The sequence below is a fragment of the Mytilus galloprovincialis genome, chromosome 11 (assembly GCF_965363235.1).
Source record: "Mytilus galloprovincialis chromosome 11, xbMytGall1.hap1.1, whole genome shotgun sequence".
Classification (NCBI taxonomy): Eukaryota; Metazoa; Mollusca; class Bivalvia; order Mytilida; family Mytilidae; genus Mytilus; species Mytilus galloprovincialis.
The window spans coordinates 36576830-36601852 of record NC_134848.1 but is presented as its reverse complement, the minus strand read 5'-3'; the positions used below and the strand labels follow the sequence as shown (position 1 = coordinate 36601852).

Here is a 25023-nt window from a genome sequence, read left to right as displayed (position 1 = left end):
TTTTAGGGTTTAATACAGACTGCATACATTGCATCATTGTTGCAAATTGTTGAAACTGATTCTCATTTCCAAAGTTTATTGTTTCAACCTCGTCTTTTTGTTGTTTTGTACTTAAAAGTTCATTTCCATGTATCTTTAAAAATGTCTGTTCTTTTTCAAATAATTAAGTCTCAGCAGGTGATGACAAAAGCGAAGTGACTAAAAATCCCACTCTTTCATGATTGTTATGGCACAGAAATCTCTGTAACAACATTGAATAAAGTTCTCTATCTTGATGACCAACCCTTCTAGCTACCTCGTCCAGGTGCATAAATTTTAATTGTAAAGTATCAACATTAATTTCTCTTGACCTAGCTGCATATTCTTTGACCTCCCTCAGAGCTTGTTCTATTACATCTACATTTATCCCTTTTTTCAGAAGTTCAATTTCTGCTTTTAACTGGGTTGTCTACAATGTGATCAAATAAACTAATTAATCTGTTACCTTTTTAAAATGTTCAAAGTTATTGTAGCGTTGGTATTTCCCAGTTAAGTGAGAAATTTCAGAATCACTCAGTTTTGACAAAGACCTTGCAGACACTGATTTTTCATTGATTTCATTAGTTACTGTATAATGTTTTAGCATTTTGTCCGATTTCCAGCCTACATGTGATTTTATGCACTCAGAATTTAAACCTAGCCATGTTAATGTCAAGGCACACCCACTTCTTGTACTATGTGGCGTTTCGCCTTCCCATATATTCAAATCTGTTAGATGAGATTTTAAACGAGCATTATCAGCAGCAGATGTGAAAGGTACATCAGAAAGTGCCATACAAGATGGTGCCAATGGTCGAAATAAAAAACCACCTACAATCTCCAATTTACTGACTTTGCAGGACAGAATTCTGTATTAACAGAATTATAAATGATAACTACCCTGGGGTCACTTATATCTATTGTTTTACCCTTCATCATGGAAATTATAACCCCTTCTTCTCCAGGTAACCAACGAACTTTATCAATCAACAATGAACCGAGATCTCCTGCTCTATCACCAGTAAAAGACAGTATGTTAAAAAAGGTCTTATCGCGAATAAGTATATACTTTTGAAATATTGCTAATTTTTTGTTTGACATCTTATATGAAATATATCTTGAAACAAGTATTAACTTATTTGAAAAAAGTGGCACTGCATGTTTTGGTGATGCGGCTGCCATTGATTGTTCTAACTTTATAGCTGATAAGTACTTTTTGTCGAGCCTGCAACTTTTGTTGCAGAAAGCTCGACATAGGTATAGTGATACGGCGGCGGCGGCGTTAGCTAACTTCTTAAAAGCTTTATATTTTAGAAGGTGTAAGACCTGGATGCTTCATACTTTGTATATAGATGCCTCATATTACGAAGTTTCCATCAGTCACATGTCCAATGTCCTTGACCTCATTTTCATGGTTCAATGACCACTTGAAAAAAAAGTTAAGATTTTTTATAATGTTGAATTCTCTCTTATTATAAGTAATAGGATAACTATATTTGATATGTGCGTACCTTGCAAGGTCCTCATGTCTGTCAGACAGTTTTCACTTGACCTCGACCTCATTTCATGGATCAGTGAACAAGGTTAAGTTTTGGTGGTCAAGTCCATATCTCAGATACTATAAGCAGTAGGGCTAGTATATTCGGTGTATGGAAGGACTGTAAGGTGTACATGTCCAACTGGCAGTTGTCATTTGACCTTGACCTCATTTTCATGGTTCAGTGGTTATAGTTAAATATTTGTGTTTTGGTCGGTTTTTCTTATACTATATGCAATAGGTCTATATTTGTTGTATGGAATGATTGTAAGGTGTACCTGTCTAGCGGGCAGATGTTATGTTACCTTGACTTCATTTTCATGGTTCAGTGGTCAAAGTTAAGTTTTTGTGTTTTGGTCTTTTTATCTAATACTATATGCCATAGGTCATCTATATTTGGTGTATGGAAATATTTTATGATCTTTATGTCTGTCGCGCAGGTTTTATTTGACCATGACCTCATTTTCACGGTTCATTGCACAGTGTTAAGTTTTTGGGTTTTGGTCTATTTTTCTTAAACTATAAGTAATAGGTCAACTATATATGTTGTATAGAAGCATTGTTAGCTGTACATGTCTGCCTGGCATGGTTCATCTGACCTTGACCTCATTTTCAAGGTTCATTGGTCTTTGTTTAGTTATCTTGGTTAATGTTAAGTTTATGAGACAGTTGTATTAAAGCTTAGCTTTATACTTAGGACTATCAACATAATATCATTGATTAGTATAGAAGGCGAGACATTTCAGTGTGTGCACTCTTGTTTATAATCGAAGATGCTGCTGGATTATCTAATCCTCACATGTCATTCCAATCTGTGCCACGACCGTGATCACGAAAAATTGCCCTTAGTTGACCAATCAAACTATCAACCGATCCAGCTGAAAGTCGAAGGGGACATCTACATTGAAATTTTCCTTTGACTCCCCTATTTTTACATTGTGCTTTATGAATTTGGGTTTTTCCACTATCATCTTTGTATACCAAAAATTTCCTAATGTCAGATGGTAGGGCGTCATTTAATGATTTTTGAGGATTTAAATCACTTAGAAATGATACAATACTTTTTTGTAATACTAGTTTCTGTTTGGAATATTTTGTACTCTGAAGTAAAGAGTCTAATTCAAGTATCCTGTCATTTAACTCTTCTTCTCTAAAAGACATCTCTCCTGACGCACAATTTTTACTATTGAACTAAAATTAACATGAAAGAAATATGTGTACACAGTATTTAATTAAAGACTTATACCTGTTCACTTTGATGACTTTTATGTGGCACTGTTACTTTAATAAAGTACCAGATAAAATTTACAGTAAAATAAAATATCTATCATGTCTATTTGTCGTAAAAATCTTAACTTAGACCGTCTCAATAAGTTACTTAAGCTATTTCACTGAAATACACATGCCTTCATCTTCATACCGATGTAAAATTCATAAAAACTGTTATTTCCTTAAAATAACTCCTGAATTTTTACTATTTTATTTTAATTGTACCTTAAACTTTAATATGTATATAATTTTTTAACATCTCACTGACATGAGATCTAAACTACCACAGTTCTTATTCCTTATTTATATGCCCACTGTGAACTGAAGTTTTTCTTCACATACCCTTTTTTTTTTTTTTTTTTTTTTCTCTATACTATACAAGTATGCCTGCTCCCAGAATTTTTTTTTAAATTTTGACCATTTCATTGAAATGAGGTCTAAACTACCACAGTTCCCGTTCTAATATGCATGCCCACTGTGGATTTGATCTAAAACCTGCATTACAACTCATTTACTTTTCGAAGGTATTCTGCATTTTCGAATTAACAGATTCACAGACACACCTGCTCAGTAGTACCCCTGATGCCAAATTAAAGCCATATTCAACACTTCTATTCATTCACCAGAGCTCAAACTCTCTGCTACCGTAACCTCTACTTTTACATATACAATGTAACTTCATATGGCAACTTGTAATGCATTTAACCACGGAGCATGAAAATAAAATTACTTCACCAATAATTGCATAATTTTAACTTACTGTAGGTTCTCCAGATATCTTTTTACTTGGTGAGCTATCATCACTTCCCGATTTCTCTTTTCCTCTTGTCTCCTGCTATCACTAGATTTGGCATTTGCCAATTCTATGCCAATATGGCAAAGTCTTATTAAGTCACTACATTCTAGTTCCTTCTTCAACATCTTTTCCACTTTGGCAATGGACACGGACAAATTTTTTTCTAACCGGTTTTTTAATTTTAAAACACTTAAAGTCCTTAAATCCTCCTCCTCTTTAAAACTATTTAGTTCATCATAATGAATATCATTATTATACATCATAATAAGTTCTAAATACATTTCAGCACTAAACTCTGATATTTCTTTGTCCAGCAGCATGATTAGAAATATATATATATAGCAAGTAATTAATCTAAAGATAAACGATGCTGACTGACCAAAGCCTGTGATCAAACTGACACCAGTCCTGGGAAGTTCTTATCTATATAGGAACATGTGTTAATCATTTAGAATAGTGTTCAAAGTATGATTAAATGGATTTTTTCCAAATATTAGCCCGATCTGTTTTAAAAGACACATTGTTCGTCTTCCCATCGCATTGATCATGGATAAGGGGAGTCTCATCACGAGACTCGTGTTGTTTTTCATCATCAGTAAAGCAATCGCTTAGTTTAGAGGGTGGTTTAACTTGTCTAGACATTTTGTTATCACATTGTGATAATCATTTTTATGATTTAATGCTTCCCAACATCTGTGTATGGTTATTTTATAGGAGCACTTAAAAATGTATTGGCGCCGCCGGAAGTTTGATCATCAAATATATGTCAATATATATATGCTAATACCAAATAAACACTAAAGTTACAGAATGTATTAAAGGTTCTTTTAATGAATTCAGTATTAACTGTATTAACCGAATTCCGATATTTCCAGAATGATGGACATACAAAAGGAAGAGAGTATTTAAAGGCATTGGAGAAAATTCTGATTGAAAAGGATATTGCAAAGAAAAATAAAAAAAATTAAAAACCAATTGTTCAGAGAACAATTGAAAGTCTTTCCACACAAAAGAAATTTTGATAAGATAGTTTCTTCATACTGATGCGATAAATAGTGGTTTAATTATATTAATGAGTGATGTAAGGGAGATAATAAGCTACTTCCGGTGAAATGAATATCACTTCCGGTCTCATATGATAGCTTCTTTGACACTGATTCCAAAAATATATAGTTTCTATATACTTTTATATGTAGAATGGCAGATAATTGGCCACTTCCGGTTTGTTGGAAGTCATTTTTAGTCTTCAGTAATCAGTTTATGTATCTATATGACAAAATATATGGATTCTGAGTACTTTTATATGAAAAAATTGCAAAAAAGGCTACTTCCGGTTTTCTCAAGGTCACTTCCGGTAGTCATTTTTTAAGGTCATTTGTCACCTTACCTTTTGTACAAGGTCAAATGCCTTTATAATGAACTTAGTTGAAGTTATAATCAAATAACTTCATATCAAGACATATTAGGGGCACCAACTCCTATAAGATGCCATTAAATTGTATCAAACTTAATGTATCATATCTTCATAACAATAAAGCAGACATTTTGCAATTGTTTTTCTTTATGTATCTTTCAAAGGGTCAGAGAAAATGCAAAAACAAGCAAAAGTCACAAATTAGAACTTGACCTTGACCTTTGACCTTGACCTCATTTTCTAAGTTAGGACATAGGGGACTCAAATAAAAACATTCCAGGGTTATACGGTTAACTGTTATTGAGTTAAAAAAACATAACGACAAATTTATTTTGTAAAGGTAGATAACTCCTATAAAATTTCAGCGAATCGCTTCGACCCTAATGAGCCAAAAATTCCTGAGGATGTAACGAACAATTTGTAAAAAGAATTGTCGATATCTTTTTTTGTTACGAAGAAGATGCACACAGATGATAAACAGTGAATAGGGAGATAACTCTTACAAAGAAAATGGTTCGGCTTAGTAGGGTGAAATTTAAAAGCGCATAAACTATACGATACCATATGAGAAATATCTAAGCGACATATTGCGAAACAAACATTTATCGCAAGAACAAAATTTGGCGGAAAAAAAAAAAAAAATAATAATAATAATCAGAAGAAATACAATAAGTCTTTTCACAAAAAAGTGAAAAGACTTAATAAAATGATATGGAACATGGACGCAACGGGTAATTCATTTGATCATGATCCAGTTAAATTGATTGATTGTTGTTTGCTTTATGCAGCATATGCACAAAAAGGATATTTCGCGGCGAGAGCCAATTCAAATATTTTACAATTGAGAGCATTTCTTAAAATTAAACAAAGTTCCTTTACTTAACTAAAATTCTAGACTAAAGCAAACTGACTATTTACAAATAAAAATCAACAGCAAAATAACGTGGTAAAAACTAAAATCGTTTAAATATAATTACATTTTTATATTTTATAATATATCCAACTTAATTCGTTGACCAATCCAAGAGGTAATTGGAAAAGGTAATGCAGGGTTCCAGAAGTAAAATCGAAAAAGACATCTGACGAAAAAATTGATAATCACGATAAAGTTGCCAAAATTAATATCAGTATTCAAAATAGCCAAAGAGAAAGAATCGAACCACAACAAAAATGACACCTGACTATACAGTAATGCTGTAAAATGAAAAAAAATTGTTTCCTTCAAATCAACATTGCAATATATTTTTCTTTGTCTATACACAACACACGATTGATTATCTGGCCAGGCCCAAGTACACGTTCGAAAATTGTTGACAATAATCTTATCAGGAGGATATCACACGGTATTACTATGCAATTTAGTTGCATCTTTAAAAAGAGAAAATGTCATGTGTGTCCATCTTGTGCTAAGGAGCCTGTCATTAAGTCAGCGATTGGTGTGTGTTACTATTCATTATATTGGTTTTTCATTTTACGTCACAGACATATAATAAGATGTCATATGCATTATCTTGGTGTATCGATCATATCATTGTTTCGAGTCTTTTATAGCGGAGTCTAACTTTTGCATAGAAAAGCAATTTTATTTGATAATTGTATTTGATGTTACCTTTATTTGGTAATTTCATCAAAATTAATTGCTTACATGTATTGACAATTGTATTATGTGCAAACTAGAACTAGCCGCAGCATTCTTAAAAAATTGCAATATTTCTCAGTTAATTTTACCGCTTTTTGGGATATTTGTATTAGGTGTAACCTTAAATCGACCATATTTTATAAATATTTGTGTAGAATGTACCCCAAACTTGTCATCAGTGTATTGACAATTTTTCCACATGTTTCTGTTAAATTGACAGGTTTTTTTTAAATTGTATTTGATGTTACTAAAATTGGTCATTTGATCAAGGCACTTTTTTAATTTGTATAGACAATTGTATTATAGGTAAACTTGAACAAACCACATCTTATTAAAAAATTGATGATAGGAATTTTGGATCCTCAATGCTCTTCAACTTTGTACTTGTTTGGCTTAATAAATATTTTGATATGAGCGTCTTTGATGAGTCTTTTGTAGACGAAACGTGGGTCTGACGTACTAAATTATAATCCTGGTATCTTTGATAACTAATTATGCAATCTTCCTTCTCAATTTTGGATTTTTGTAATTGCAACTTTTAGCCAATGCAAAATATTGTAACATACAAATTGCATTAGAATTTTTTAAATAGTAAATTTATGCTTTAAGTTTACTTAAACTGCAACAAAATACTAGTTTGATAAAATTGATTTTTCTTTATGATTTTGAATAGTATTTGCTTAAAATGAACTGGTACTAACTTTTAAAAATGACCTTAGAACATGACTAAAAAAAATAATTTAAAAACTACTTGGTTAACCTATTTGAGAACCAATCTCTTTTTAGGACTGCCTATTGAAATGAGCTAAAACAAAATTACAGTCAGTTTATTGGAGCAACAGAGAAAGGTGATATTATGGATGTGTTGAAAATAATTGGTGAAGACATCCAAGATATAAATGAGTGTGTATAATTGAGACAATAATTTCTCGAATGTGCCACTTAAAATTCAATCTGACACAGTCTAGAGATAATGCAATTAAAATTTTTTGTATCAATTTCAAATTAATAATGCACCCTGTAAAATTGAAGACCCATTAGTTGCTGTTGGCTGTTTTCTGGCCTTTGGGTGAAACGTTGTCTCTTTAACATAATCACATTTCATTCTCAACTTATTGTATTTTTTACCGAGCCTGTGACTTTTGCTACATTGTGTCGAGCGGCTGATATTTTACGATATCTTTACGAAGAAAACCTGATTATATTTTTATCGTTCTATTACTGGTCGTTTCTTTCTCCCTAAGACAGTTTTACGCTTGACAAAATCAAGTTTGATAACATCTCCTCTTGCATTATGACGTCGCTGATAACTTCTCCTCTCACATTGTAACGTCGCTGATAATGCCTTGTCTCATTTGATGTCTTGATACAAGAATTACGAAGCAACAGAGCAAGGTGATATAGGCGGAGGAAAGGACGATAAGTTTTATTATTCTTTTCAACGATATGGGGTGGGTCTGATTGGGATATAAGCGTGAGGCGGGATTGTCGATTTTTTTGTAAGCGTGACCCGGGAAAGTCAATTTATTGTACGTGAAAACGGGAAACAAAGTCTGGCGGGACACGTGAAATTACCTAAAAGATAGCCGGGAACCCTGGAAAATCATCATATTATTAAGCGTGAAATCAAAATTTGTCGTCAAAACTTGTGTGTCATGTAATGTACGGGTTTAGAATCACCAGCCTACCGTAATTGGTTTATGCATATTAAAAACTGTATCCCGAAATGTCCGCCTCACATTGATTCATAATCATAATAGAACAACATTATCCAGTCGAAGATCAAAGATCAAGAGGTGCGTTGCAGGAGTTTATTGTTGAGGTACATTTATAATTGTTTATTATATCTTTATTACTAAGCATGATTGTTGTGGGTCCCTTGTAGTTCTGAATATTTATATTTAAAATAAAATTTGATAATGATGTTTGGTTATTCGAACTTGAAACCAAAAACTCTGCATATTGTTTTGTGTTTTTATGCTTTATGGTCCTCTAGTACATAGTAATTAATATTCTTAATCAGTTAATTGTTTTATTGACACTAAATTACAACATAATTTTAAACATCTACACTATTATGACAAAGTTGATGAGCGGTAAATAATGAAATGGAGCTTAAAATTTTAATTCATGCCCATAACGATGAAAAAATTATCCAAAGAGAAAAGACGACTTGCGTTTTAGAAAAATACCCAGACTCCTTATTAGATTTCAAGGCACAAGTTTGCAGCTTTGTGGAAAGTTGGAGATATTGCAAAAGAGTTGAACTTCCAAAATTACGACACAACGTTCGCCAAACTTGTAAAACATTCACAAACTGTAACAGAACACATGACCAGTACATAGCAACTAGGAATACATTTGCTGAAGACAACAATATGATATTAATAAACATCATTAGAAAAATAATAAAGTGGAAAGAGGGAACAACCCAAGTCGTTACCACTGACCAGTCTAATAGTACACATACATAAACATATATTTATCACCACTTTCACATACCACAATCATTACTTGTCCTTACTTGAACTAGATGTTTCAGACTCAAAAGGGGTTGGAGTCTAGTTCGTTCGTCTGTCCGTTCATTCGTACGAACGATTGTCCAGATGTTCGTTTGTCCGTAAGTTCGTTCGTCTGTTCCTGCGAACAGATTTTTAGTCAATGTGGTTTATTATGAAGCAGTACTCGTATCAACTTGAAACTTAGTACACATGTTCCTTTGATGAGGTTTTTATAAATTGTATGATAAATTGGGTTTTATTTCAGTTTTATTGTTCATAGAATTGGCATAATTTTTAAAAAGTACATTGCAAGGTTAAAGTTAAAGGTTGCATCGTGGGTTGGACCCCCTTTTTAAATGGCTGGATCCGCCCCTGACATTGATCATTTAAATTTAACGTTATACAGGCAAGACATTTCAGTGTGTCCACACTTGTTTTTCAAGTTAGTGGTAAATGATCGAGTGTCGGACTATTAAGTGTCGGACTATTGAGTGTCGGACTATCGAGTGTCGGACCAACGAGTATCGGACTATCAAGACGACCCCGTACAGGCTCGAATAGTCGGGTTGAAAATGTGTTTGCACACGGTATTAAGTCTTGCCGTATAACTTGGACCTCATCTTCATAATTCTTTGATGTACCTATCTGGTCTTATTACTGCAGGTTTATTATTATTCTTTGTTGGACACCTTTCAGAGAAACCACGTAATACAATGTTTAACTTTTTTTCCCGGTTGAATGGCTTTTGGCTCATACTATTGATCTTCCCGGATTCCATATTTTATGAAATTTTGGGAGTAAAATCATAGGCACAGGCATATCCACAGTTTGGAAAATATTGATTAGAAAAAAAAATTGTAGTGTAATCGAACCAATTAAATGGGTGACTTGTGTTCTGTTTTTTAATCAAAATGACTCATTCATTGTAAATGAATTAGATGAAAGCTTTGAAGTAAAAGGAGTAGTGGAAACAGAACCATCTTCCATGTATTGTTGCACTTTTGTAGTTATTCTAGCATATATAAACAAAATATGAAACGACACACACAAATTGCCCATGCTCAAGGAAATAATGCAGAAACTAGACATTTTACAATGTACTTATGTGATCTATGTGGCAGGGTTTTTAAAACAGTTGGTGGACTTAATATACATTATATGGGCAACATACTCAGAGTATAGAGGGGATATTACAACGCACGAACCAGTTCTTAGACACCGATGTAATGTGTGTGACAAGACTTTTGCTTACAAAGAATCATTAAAACATCACTTCAGTTCATACTAGTGAAACAAGTAGCAAATTAAAACAGCGTCATTGGATTATCCTGAAAAAGAAGTATATCTTTCGTTTACTTGAATGCGCATGTGAATGTGACTGCGAACTTGATACATCCCGCACAGCCAAACGGACGCCCCACTTCGGCAAGCGTTTTACAGCTGGTCGGGAGAAGACCAAGTGACCATATTTCTATTCCCCAGTCACCCTTGGGGTGATCAGTCAAGAACACAACCTTTTCTTTATAAAAATTATTGTTCTATATTGCAATGGGAGGTTGTATAAAATGCAAATGAAGCAAAGCATTCTTTTTTCACTGTTGTTTCTTCTACTTCTACATATGAAAGCCACATGACATGTATGGAAAGATTAAAAATCGACAATTGAAAATTTATAATTAATCCATTTTTAATTAAATACAAAAGGTGCAACAATAACCTTATCTAAAATTTTAAATATAGTTGACCTTTTGTATATATTATCTAAGAAACAAACTACACCATAAAAATTTTAGATGAACCATGAAAATGAGGTCATGTTCAGATAAAAATTCGCACATTACAATTATTCCATACACCAAATATAGTTGACATATTGCATACAGTATTAAAACATCAGATCAAAACACAAAAACTTAACTATAACAAATGAACCATGAAAATGAGGTCAAGGTTCAGATGACACCTGATCTATCAGACTGACACATATACCTTACAATCATTCAATAAACCAAATATAATAGACCTATTGCATACAGTATTAAAAAAAGACAAAAAATGAAAATTTCAATTTCTACATAGAAAATATATGAGTTATCTCCACTTAAATGGTCAAGTTGAAAAATGTATTTAAAGAATAGACAACAACATTGTATCATTGTATGATCCCAAAATGTTTTTTCAGTCATATAAAATAAAGGGCTGCATGATACGCCCGTTGTTTGAAAGACGACGGGCGTAAAAAAATGGCAAAAAAGACTACAATGACAATGAGGAGTAGCAAGAAGATAACAGGGAAAGTGAAGATGGTGAAAGTGACTCTACTGAAAGTTATGATCTAAATGAGGAAGTAGGTGATGAAAGTAAGGATTTCATTGATGATAAAAAGATAAAGATTTCATTGATGATGAGGAGGCCTCTTCTGAGAATGAAAATGAGGATTTTTCTGATGATGAGGACAGTGATTACAGTGAAGAAGACACTGATGATTCAACCTAGTTCAGCTTTTCAATATTTAGCATAAAAAACAAATATCATTAACATTGGCATATAACATAGAAGTCTTCAATGCAATATAAGGAAAGTGATATATGATTATGGGTTTTAGTAATTCTAAGGTTGATTTCCAAATTTTATAGTAGTTTGAAAGAAGGTAATTTTCTTGGGGTATATTGCTCATAGTTAGATTCTGTTGAACACAGTAAGGAATCCATACTAAATTATACAAAGATGTATGCAAAAGTTGTTCAAATGGTGCTTAATATGGTGGATAATGATTATTACCTTTTTATTGTTTAGAATATTCACAAGATGATCATATTGATAAATGTTTAGGAGACTTGATTTCCTTATTTTTTTCATAAAATGACACCCTTTAACATTTAAGGAATATTTAGTCACATGTTAGGATTTCCATGTTGTCACTTGTTCACTTATTATGTGCTATTGTAGACTAGTTATGTTTTATAACATATTTTATTGCGCTCAACCCTTCCATCGAAACCGAACTCTATAAAAAAAAAAGCTGCAATGCTAAGGTATCATTTGTGATTCCAATTGCAACCAATTTTAACAACAGTAAAACATCCTATATGCTAAAACAGTATTTGATTTTTATCCATAGCTTAGATAGTAAAAATGTTATCATAAAATGATATAAGCCTCAGGGAACAGTTAGTATCTCACGGACTGCTAATGTGCTTTCATCCTTGCAACCATTCAATAGTAGTACAAACGTATGACATTCATGGAACCTATTTTTTACAAGAAATTTAATGTTTTAAATTGAACTAAAGATTTTACAAATTTTATGTTTTCATCAGATTTTATTAAGTATTATTTGTTACATCAATAGATATAAACATTTCACCAAAGTTTCATGGACATTGGTGAAAGCCTTTTTGAGTTATTGTCCGAAGTGTTAAAAATCCCCCCTTTTTTTATGAATAAAGCCCCATTAATCCAAAACTGAAAATCTGAAATTTATAAAAATTGAAAGGGAGCTTACATCAATAGACATAAACAATTCACCAAAGTTTCATGAACATTGATGAAAGCCTTTTTGAGTTATTGTCCGACGTGTTAAAAATTCCCCTTTTTGTTATGAATAAAGCCCCATTAATCCAAAACTTAAAATCTGAAATTTATAAAAATTGAAAGGGAGCTTACATCAATAGATATAAACAATTCACCAAAGTTTCATGGACATTGGTGAAAGCCTTTTTGAGTTATTGTCCGAAGTGTTGAAAATCCCCCCTTTTTTATGAATAAAGCCCCATAAATCCAAAACTTAAAATCTGAAATTAAAAAAAACCGAAAGGGAGCTTACGTCAATAGATATAAACAATTCACTCAAGTTTCATGGAAATTGGTGAATGTGTTTTTGAGTTATTGTCCGAAGTGTGGACGACGGACGGACAACGGTATACCATAATATGTCCCGTCTAATTAGTTATCAAAAGTACCAGGATTATAATTTTATACGCCAGACGCGCGTTTCGTCTACATAAGACTAATCAGTGACGCTCAGATCCAAATAGTTAGAAAGCCAAACAAATACAGAAAAGACGGGCGTATAAAAAGGCTCACACATAGATTGCAAATCTGTCTCAAAATTTGCAAATATAGCCAAAGAACATACCAGTTAATGAACTGCTATTGTACAATACAAGATAGGTATACAGTGAATCTACCTTAAGTGTTGAATATAAGTCAATAAAATACTTCACATGGGACAGCTTGATAATACTGTTGATGTCATTATACCCTGAACATTTGGAATTATTATTCAAGTTTGATTCACTTCTGAATTTGGATCGTGATTAAATAGTTGACACAGAATAGAATTTTGAACAGAATAAATGTGTTAAAAAGACTTTTAAACTTGAGTTTAGTCTTAAACAAACTACATGTATATGCAGTTCCACATATTACAGTTTAGTACTAGAAAGTTGTGTTACTACAATTGTATGGCAGTTATATATCTTGACCGTAGAAATTTCCGAAAATATGAAACTGAATTTGTCCGTCAGCACTACTCCTCTGAAACAAGTGAACAGAACTTCATAAAATTGGTAACACTAAGAGACTGTATGTATGTAAAACCACAAATCTAATATTTATAAATTATTATTTAATACAAGGAGGAATTCTTTTTCACATGGTATGTATATTCATCAAAATGAAAATTAAATACATTCTCATCTTTGATTTCAGGGGTTGCAACCTTAATTGGAGGAAAAAATAAAAAAAAATGTTCGCCATTCCATTCGTTGCAAAGGATGTCGCATTTGTAAAAATGCACAGAAAAAAAGGAATTCCAGCCCCTAAACATAAATGTGCAAAAAAACTGGACAGGACCTGCCAAAGATTTTTCTGCAATTTTCAATAAGTTTCCAAAGTTACCCAGTCTAGGATACAATTATATATATTCAATATTTAACTTTATATACATTGTTTGAGCTTGTGTCTGAAAATGGAGTTAAAGAAATAAACTGTGACTTACAATTGTTGTTTGTTTATTACATTTGTTATAAGGAATGATGAGTGAAAAAAAAGAAATGGACAGGTTAAAAAGCACTAGTGCACAATGAAAGATTATAGGGGTACATGAATAAAATAATTTTGTTAATTTAACGACTGCTGCAAATAGAAACATGCGTTTCAACATTTATATTGCTAATTGTATTTATACGACCAGGAATAATTGTGGTCACATAATGGTAGGGAGATGTATTGTACATTTTGAAATTATGTGTTTGAAATAGCCAACGCTCGGCTTGGTGCTTGTAGTCGGATGACTGAATTAATACAATCACGAGGAGGTTATGGAAGGCATACACTGTAATTTCACATTGCTAGGAAAGCTGGAATCTGGGAATACAGTTGAAACTACACAAGCATCAGAATCAGAAGTAATGGAGAAGATGAGGAGTGAGTTTCAGCGATTGACAACGGAAAATATTAACTTGAAGGAAAGAGTGTCAGAAATGAAGTTGACGCCCAATTCTTTGTATGGAAAAGAGGACAAGGTGAAGTACCTAACAGGTCTACCAGAATATCATACTCTTATGAAAGTTTTTCAGCTACTGGAACTCTATATTCCCGAGTCTTCAAGCTCTCCTATTTCTAAATTTGAGAAGTTAATGCTGGTTTTGATGAAATTGAGACTGAACTTGCCAATACAGGACTTAGTATACAGATTTGAAGTATCTAAGTCAACAGTATCAAGAATTTTCAATTCTGTTATCCATGTAATGTATGGAAGAATGAAGGATTTTATATTTTGGCCAGACGGGAAACAATTGCAATTGACCATGCCAATGGAATTTAGAAAAAAAGTTTTGGTCTAAAAGTTGCAATGATCGTAGACTGTTTTGAAATTTTTATTGAGAGTCCGTCCAAATTACTTACTCGTGCTGAAACCTGGTCAAGTTACAAACACCATAACACAGTCAAGTTCTTGATTGGAATAACTCCTCAGGGAGCTGTTTCATTCTTGTCTAAAGGATGGGGTGGGCGATAAAGTGTCAAACAAATAACTGAAAATTGTGGATTATTATCCAAGCTTTTGCCAGGAGATGTTATATTAGCAGACAGAGAATTTGACATTTTAGAAAGTGTAGGGCTTATGAGCGCTGAAGTTAAAATTCCGGCATTTACCAAGGGAAAAAGTCAGCTATCGCCACATGAAGTAGAGTCCACAAGAAAAATCGCACATGTCCGCATACATGCTGGAAGAGTAATTGGACTTGTGAGAAACAAATATACCATTTTGCAAGATACATTGCCAATAAACTTCATGCAAAGTGATGAAGGAAAGGATCCTCTTGTTGATGAAATTGTGGCAGTCTGTTGTTCTTTGACAAATTTATGTGAATCTGTGGTACCATTTGATTGAATTGTAATTTATCATTACACATGTCCATATACATGTATAAACATATTGAACATAAAATCATCTTCTATCTCTAGTTAGCCATCTTTGTACAAGCTAAAACCAAATTAAGTAAATTTAAGCAATTGTTTAAAAGACCAACTCATATGCCCTTCAACAATGAGCAATATTTGTCTTTCATATGCACCTGTCCTAAGCAGGAGCTTTATATGTCCTTCAACAATGAGCATTATATAATGAGCATTATCCATACTAATATAAACCTGCTGCATTTTATATGCATCTGTCCAATTTCGTCTGATTTACTGTTTTATTGCCCTCCGGTGGATCGCTATCCTTGCCGTGGTCGGGGGGCTTGCGTGTCTCAGTGACCCCAAGAGCTATGCCAGCTGGAGCTTCGTCTCCTGGTAGGGTTACCCATGCTGGACAGGTCGAAGGGTAGAGACCAGACTAAAGTGATCCGAACATCGTGAGATGCCCGATGTTTTAAATAAAATAGGCTCTCCAACCCGTTTGCCGTGGGTTGCTACCCGTGTCGGTGGTTGACGAGATCCTTGTGGATGAGGGCTATAGCCAGACTCCTTACGGTCAGAAAATACCCGGACGGACGAGACTATAGTTCAATAAGCTGCTTTGGCTTCGATATCATCTAAACGGGAGGTCGGATGGACCCGGTTCGATCAATCGGCTGGTCATGTCGAGCCCTTCAGTTAATCCTCAACAATAAGCTTTCTTGTAACAATTTTCATAATATACACATGTATTTTAAATTAAGCTATTTATATTTCGGATAACTGAAGAAGGCGATGGCTCATGGGTCAATCAAGTGGTACGCTTTCTTTTTCGCTTGATAGATACGCTCTGCTTGAGTATACTATTCTTCGAACATCTGGTGCTTTCCTCAGTGGATCTTAGGTGCTGATTTTGAGGACCAGCTACATTATATTTGGAGCTCGTTTTCAGCATTAGCACTTGATCCCGGTTCGCCACGGATACACAGCATCGCCCTTGTAGGCACTCCGAGGTGTTGATTGTGTTTTCGATTTTAGTCATTACATTTGTCGGTGATTATTTCTGTCTGTATGCAATAGGTCTATTTTATTTGGTGTATGGGTTGATTGTAAGGTGTGCATGTCTAGCTGGCAGGTGTCATCTGACCTTGACCTCATTTTTAAGGTTCAGTGGTCAAAGTTAAGTCTTTTGAGTCTTTTTTTTTTTAAGTGTGATATCATATATACTTGTTACATTGAAATATTTTATGATTAATATGTCAGTTGCACTGTTTTTATTTGACCTTGACCTCATTTTCACGGTTCAATGCTCAGCGTTTAGTTTTTGTGTTTTGGTCTCTTTTTCTTAAACTATACGCATTAGGTCAACTTTATATGTTGTATGAAATTCGAAGAATTGTTAGCTGTACATATCTTCCTGGCATGGTTCATCTGACCTTTACCTTATTTTCATCGTTCATTAGTCTATGTTTAGTTTTCTTGGTTACTGTTAAGTTTATTTGGCAGTTGTAATATAGCTTCATGTTTAGGACTAACCACATAATATTAAGAATAATTAAAGAAGGCGAGACATTTCAGCGTGTGCACTCTTGTTTAAATTAGGTCATATGAGTTAAACTATCCCTTTGGTATCTTTCATCTTTCTTTTTTAAACACATTGCATGTAAACATGTTAAACGATAGAGTACATGTTCAATATGTTTTCATGCTAAACACATTAGAGTTGATCTGACAACTCAGCCCTCAAAACATTCGGATCATTTTCCATGACACTCTTACGAAGTTATAACCCTTTAACGTTTTTAAAAAGCTATTTTCAAAATTGTCTTTCGGTACATGTTAAGGGCCTTATACAAGCATAATCATTTAGGGGGAGGTTGGGATCTCGCCAACTTGTTACCCCTCCTTTGTACCTACCCACCCACACACACTATGTATATTTATGACTGTATTTCCGTGGTTTTACAATAATTAGTTAGTTTTGTCGTTTAATTGCAATTTTGGGCCTTTTTAGTAGAATATGCGGTATATGCTTTTCCCATGGTTTTAGTAGTACAATGACCTACAGTTGTTAATTTTTTTTTTTTGGGGGGGGGGGGGGGGTTGTAATACATTTTTTATGTTAACCTGTTTTGGTCCTTTTCAAAAGGTTGTTAACTGTTATATGAGACAAATTAAAGCAGATAACTAATTTTGTTGTTTAAAAATAGATATTTGTTTCCCCGCAAATATGAAATGTTAATTGGCGATAATGCAGATGTCGTTATTAAGAAATGTGCATTTTGTTTCTTGCACTTTTAAGTCTTGCACACAAAAGATATAGACAGTGCAGAAATCAACTGCGTATTACATGTATATAAAGAAAAAGAAGTGAGCTTAGATTTGTTTTTTTCGTCTTCAGGACTACAACTATCAGAGAATAAATATGGTCAAAAGATTTACATGCATCGTCTTTACAACATCGATATTTCTTTATTAATTTCATAGTCACCAGTTTGTCTAGACATACATGAAATTCAAACCATTTAAGGACTGCCATGGGTTCTACGTGGTCATGTGTTCCCCTTCCTTACAGGACCGTGTCATAATCGGCTGACTTATAATTCAATAAACATAGTCTGCCGCGAAAACATGAAATGAGACCGGGAAAATAACATGTACTCTGTGGAACTCGGTAAAATAGCAAATAATTGATTTGTGTCTCGCCTTTAAGACAAACATTGCGGAAAGCGAGACATAGATGGTTGAGGCGTCATCATTCGTTAAGGTTTCTGTCTTTAGTTAGTTAGTTGACAGAGACTGCTTGTGAATGATACTAATGTAATTATTGTTAACTTGTTTTAGTCCTGAACAAGTCATAGTTTGGCTAATGAAAATGTCAGTTTCATTTATATTTGGCAACATATAAGGTTCATCAAATACTATAGTATCATCAACCTCACCTATTGGCTGGGGTACAGGTGCTGCAACTTGAATGTCAAGGTTAGGCTGAACAGGATTAGGCATGTTCAAATCTTGTACAACTTCAACATGTTGGTCATTGCGTCGACATCTCTGTGGAGGTTGTTCATTGTCATTCAATTGAGGCCCTCTCTTAAATTGCGCGCTGGCGCGTCTTAGCATCCTTTATTTAAATGAAAATTGACAATTACAATGGCATCCTATATTTAAATTAACATTGAAAATTACAATGGCATATCCAATAAATGAACATCGACAATTAAAATTATTAATATTCATACAAAGAAAATTTTAATCTTATATTTGAAGGATTCAGTTAATTTGTTTAAACACGTGTGCATAGTAATGTTAACTATAAAATAAAACTATTTTGTTTTGTGTAAATTCTTGCCCATTTAAAACGTAACTGTTCAGCTGTAGATTACATACATGTATAACGCGCCGTTTATATGTAACATTACACTGAGAAACGCATTGTAATTAAAGGTCTACCGTGTCTCTGATTGTTTGTTGATAATGACAGTTGTCAATCATACTAGTATTGTATCAATACTCAATTACCTAATCAAGATGGTTTATTTTTTAAAAGCCTGCACATCAACACACTTAAGTTAATGACATACATTCTTAAATGAACTGCTAAAAAAACATACCCATTTTTTCAGTTTATATGTGTATTATGTGCACATACATGAGAACTATAGGGTACTATATTTCAGTGTGAATACATTTAGTAATCGTAGCTAACCTGTTACAGAGTATTTACCATCTTCAAGGTCCACCCCAGTTTACGTACTCAAGACTACTCTTTCAAACCTGGACCCCTTCCACCAAAGACGATGAGAAAGAACACAACATTACCATCATCCAAGGGAGTGATATTGAAGACGAAGAACAGGTGGATTCACCCCAGATACAAGAAGCCGAAAGTTACCGCCAACCCCACCTTAAGCAACAGAAGCACACATTATTGTTCTTGATGAGGAAACTGACGATAAACAGCCTTATTCAAACTATTTGAAAAAAGAAGTTATAAGTTATATGGCTATAATGTGACAATGGGTCGCTATGAATATATTGATGGAACTGTCCGTCATTATTATTTTACAATAGGATGAAAATAACATATGGATGAGTGCTATTTCATCCCTACATGTTCGCACTCTCTTGCATAAAACATTATAGGCTACGCGAGGCACCCGATGAACTATAAACCTCACATCTGGAATATCTACTATCCTAAAATCTGTTGTGGCAATAATTACACGTGTCAAACTGTTTACCTTTCTCATATTTTCGATGACTATTTCATATTTTTTTTCTGGTGTTGAATGATGAAACATTGCAATGAGACATTTTTTTCAACATGATGTACCTATGTTTACTGCTTCATTTCCAAGTTGGGATAAAAAATATAAAAATATATCAGGATTTTATATTTTTGCAATATATGATGGATTTTGGTGTCTGCTCACAATTGTCACGAAGACTGGATACCATCCAATGAAAATTTTCATGAAAAGAAAATGAAACCTTTTGGGCAAAATATGAAATCTTGCTTCGGCCACAGCATCCAATCACTAGTTTACAATCAGACATTTCTAGAATTGCAGGAATCTTCTTTCTTGATGTTTCAGTTGATGTTGCAGTAAATTCCAATACAACTACGTTTGGCACCACACTTCTATATTCTCCAATTCGGAAATAATCGGTTTGAAATTGTTGACCCCTAACGAGAAATAAATACTAGGTATAATATAGGTCCTAATCATAAAAGGCAAGAATATGTTAATAATAAACAAAAGAGAAAAAATGTAGAGACTTTTTACAAAAGATGTAGTAAATCTAAGACATATATAACAAAGTAATCCAAATTTAATTAAATATCTATTGCATGAAATAAAGATCTAAGTGATATTTATAAATAATCTTAACTACATTTTTTTTTAAATTAATTAGAAGAAGAATGTTTATGATGACTTGAAAATATCCTGGTCAATGAAACTTGTGTTTTTGGGTTTACATTTATTTGTTTAAAATATATATATATGCAATAGTGTATTATTACTATTGAAGGAGTTGTGACAATTTAACTGAGACTATAATAATCTGCCATCAACATAGTCCAAGAATAGATTTCACTGCTACCATACTTAATAGATAAACAGACTTTTATATGGATCTAGAAAGTTACATTTTATGTTAAAACCTACTGAAAAGTCATTGTTACATGTATGTTTCTCAACTAGTAAAATTTTTGATTAGGTCCTAAACATATGTTTGAGAATGATTAAAAATAAAACCGTTGCACTCATTACATGTATGTGCCATTGAGCTATCAGTTGAATTATAATTTCTCTCCACTTGGAGATCAATGGTAATTCATTGGTTAATAGTGTTTTGTGTGGTCGTGGTGATATTTAAAATGTTATGTGTGAATGAAAAAGCATGCAATTATAAGAAATTGTTACTTTACCTTGTTCTTTTACCTACAAAGCCTAATATTTTCTTTTGGAAAACTGTTCGTCTGTTGTCATAGTAAAAATTAACATAACATCCTCAGTTTATTAATGTAGCAACAAAAATGATCATACAAATAGCATGTGATTTTAAATTATAACACGAGCTCATCATATGAGTCTTCAGTTACTGGACATCCTTCGGTCTTCTCCCGACCGGCAATAAAACGCTTTCAGAATTGGGGCGTCCGTTTGGATGTGCGGGATGTATCAAGTTCTCAGTCACGTCCGGTCAGAAGGGGGACGTTACATTCGATGCCTCGTTTCAAGAGAGTGCCACGCTCTTTGCACGTGAAGAACCCTTGCATCAACTCGTTGAGGGGTCCGAAGGTGGTCGGCTGCAAGGCAAAATTTCTGTCCATATCCTTTTTACCCACATTTTCCAGTGGCATTCTAAATTTTCCCGACCATCATCCTAGATGGCCTATCTTGTGACAAGACCTACCTATCGCATTATACTGAACTTGTTGAACGTTCTTGTCATGCATATGACATGTTTGCCACTGGACGTAATGCAACCACTAATCAATCAATCAATAAAGTTTTATCCGTAAGTCCAAGTATCATGGCCGACCACGAATTCGGGCGAAGGAGACGAACAACAAAGTATATGACTGTGCAGCACTCCTTGTAATTAATTGGTTGTTTTCTTATAATTGATGTTAACCACGTATCTCCTTTTATTTGAACACATAAACACATATCACAAACACCATTTTAACTTTCAATTTAAATTTAAGTATTTAGATCAGTATACAAAATTACTTCTACCCTTTTTGTCAGTGTAATACATGTCAGAAATTCTTGAATGGTTATTTTGCCTTTGCAGCAAAGCAGAACAGTAAATAAAAAATTTTCCAGCTCCTTGTTCTTAGATAATTCAGACACATTATTTTAAACTTTCCCAAGTATATGGCTGCAGCATAAATGATATATTCAAGTCTCGTTCCATTCTTCGTTTTTGTTTTCTCGGCTTAACACACTCCACGTTGAATTCAAGAATTGATATTTTGGCTACAAGCAAAGCAGATTATTAGCCATGAAAAATCTCATTCCACACGATCCGGAACAATAAGCCTACCTAAACATGTGGCATGACCAAGCTCTAAAGCAATTGACGCGTTTGATACAATTGTATGTTAACTTGTCACCATTTCCGCTAGCACAAGCTGCATAGTTTTATTGTTTGGTTCTGGATTTTTCGAAATACTTTCCCAGTAGCATCTTAGTAAAACACCAAAGTTTAATTTTTTTTTCAAATTTTCATTTATCGTTTTTGTTCCTCTGTGTAGCAAATTATGCTAAAAGGATCTGCCCCAACAAATTGTATATACCCTTTAACTTTTTTGGCTGTGTTTCTATCTACCGCTTGCGTGTGTTTTTTGTTTTGAAACCTTCTCATGCATAACCTGCGAAACATCGACTGCAGAATTATATTCTTCATAGTCAGAATTACTGTTTGGTGGCAGTACTTGTTCATCTCTTTCAAGCTCATTATCAGCCTGATAAACTGTCTTTTTAATACCTTCTCCAAAATCATAAACATCTTGCTTGTTTATTGGATGTTTTGGTTTGGACAGTTTTATGACGAGTGAATCACTACCATGTTCAGTTTCAGTAATGTGATTGATAGCTTTAAAAAGTTTAACATGGTTTAAAACTGAGCTGAGCATTAGTTTTATATCACCAAACAGGTATTTCTTTGGAAGGAATACGGGTTTAACATAACCTAGAACCTCATCTGGATTCATAGGGTTTTTAATTAGATTATCAGCCATCAGGCCATTTTTCACATCGTCTTTATACATACATGTATTATATTTGACTTAGACAAGTTTTTAACATGGCTGACATCTGGACTGTTGATATCCGATTTTGCCATCATCAATTTTTGTCGAATATTTGCAAATTTATTGTTTAAAAACCATCAACATCTTTTATTAAACATCTTCAATTAAAAAAAAAAACCTGGTGAATATCATTCGCAACACATTTTAAAAGGTTAAAATTTGATAACAAATCCCTATACTGTATTCGAGTGGTGGAAAAAAAAGTAATGTCACAAAGATACGGAAAACATACTTTTATTGGACTAAATGAAGAAAGTGGAGCGATGTTTCACTTGCTTTAAAACGTGACTTTAAATTTTTTGATGACATAAAACATAAATTGAGTACGATTGGCAGACCACCAATCTTTCTCATCCATATTCTGTAAATCTGAGCGTATGATTTAAGAAGACTTTGCGAGAAATCATCGTCAACTATACGTTTAGCTCGTGTACAGAGGATATGGCGTTTAATCTGATGTTCATTAGCTTCGTGATTGTGTTTATGCGTTTGCTTTATGATAATAGATGCTTTCTCGTCTGTCCTTAATCTAGTTTTGCAGTCTTTTGTCTATAAATATATTAAGAGGTTTGTAAAATTGTGGGTATAATGAATTTTTTTTTTCATTAATAGTCTTGAATTTAGATAAAGCAATTATTCAGAAACAACATTGATTTAGTATTGTGAATTATCTGGCATGTCAAAGAAACATATTTAGTTATGCAATGAACGAAAATACGAGAGTTAAGCTCTTGAGTTAGGTCTACCCCATGGTTTTCTCTTTGGTGCAAGAACTTCAACAGGTGTTTCACCAATTCTTTTGTACAGTACATATACTTTTCTTTCACAGTCAGTGTTGCGGATATTGTACATAAAAACAAATAATAAAGAAAAGTGTTTCAATTGTCAAGAAGAATTTTTAGCTCACCTGGCCCAAAGGGCCAAGTGAGCTTTTCTCATCACTTGGCGTCCGCCGTCGTTAACTTTTACAAAAATCTTCTCCTCTGAAACTCCCCCAAGGGTGACTGGGGAATAGAAATATGGTCACTTGGTCTTCTCCCGACCGGCAGTAAAACGCTTGCCGAAGTGGGGCGTCCGTTTGGCTGTGCGGGATGTATCAAGTTCGCAGTCACGTCCGGTCAGAAGGGGACGTTAAATCCGATGCCTCGTGTAAAGAGAGTGCCACGCTCTTTGCACGTTAAAAACCCTTGCAACAACTCTTTGAGGGGTCCGTAGGTGGCCTGTTGCAAGGCTAAATTTCTGTCCCTATCCAATATACCCTCATTTCCAGTGGCAGTCCAAATTTCCCCGACCATCATCTAGATGGCCTCTATTGTATCAGCCTACCTATTGTATTTATTGTGAACTTGTTCTCGTCCTGAATATGCATGAAATATTTGCCACTGGACGTTAAGCAACCAACAATCAATCAATCTCCTCTGAAACTACTGGGCAAAATTAAACCAAACTTGGCCACAATCATCATTGGGGTATCTAGTTTAAAAAATATGTGGCGTGACCCGCCAAACCAACCAAGATGGACGCCATGGCTAAAAATAGAACATAGGGGTAAAATGCAGTTTTTGGCTTATAACTCAACAAGAATGTGTCCTCAGTACACGAATGCCCACTCTCACTATCATTTTCTATGTTCAGTGGACCGTGAAATTGGGGTAAAATCTCTAATTTGGCATTAAAATTAGAAAGATCATATCATAGGGAACATGTATACCAAGTTTGAAGTCGATTAGACTTCAACTTCATCAAAAACTACCTCGACCAAAAACTTTAACCTGAAGCGGGACAGACGGACGAACGATCGAACGAACGAACGGACGCACAGACCAGAAAACATAATGCCCCTCTACTATCGTAGGTGGGGCATAAAAACCAAAGCATTTAGAGCAAATCTGACATAGGTTTAATTGTTTATCAGGTCAAGATCTATCTGCCCTGAAATTTTCAGATGAATCGGACAACCCGTTGTTGGGTTGCTGCCCCTGAATTGGTAATTTTAGGGAAATTTTGCTGTTTTTGGTTATTATCTTGAATATTATTATAGATAGAGATAAACTGTAAACAGCAATAATGTTCAGCAAAGTAAGATTTACAAATAAGTCCACATGACCAAAATG

The 25023-nt window shown here is 33.8% G+C and overlaps 1 protein-coding gene across 1 annotated transcript; it reads right to left on the bottom strand.

Annotated features, from left to right (window-relative positions):
• Positions 1–214: 214 nt before the first annotated feature.
• On the bottom strand, positions 215–4184 carry LOC143051118 (uncharacterized). Its single transcript, XM_076224138.1, has 2 exons — positions 3585–4184; positions 215–448 (listed from the first exon to the last, which is right to left on the bottom strand). Exons 1-2 carry the CDS (start codon positions 3938–3940, stop codon positions 436–438), a joined length of 369 nt encoding a protein of 122 aa, XP_076080253.1. The 5' UTR covers positions 3941–4184; the 3' UTR covers positions 215–435.
• Positions 4185–25023: the final 20839 nt, after the last annotated feature.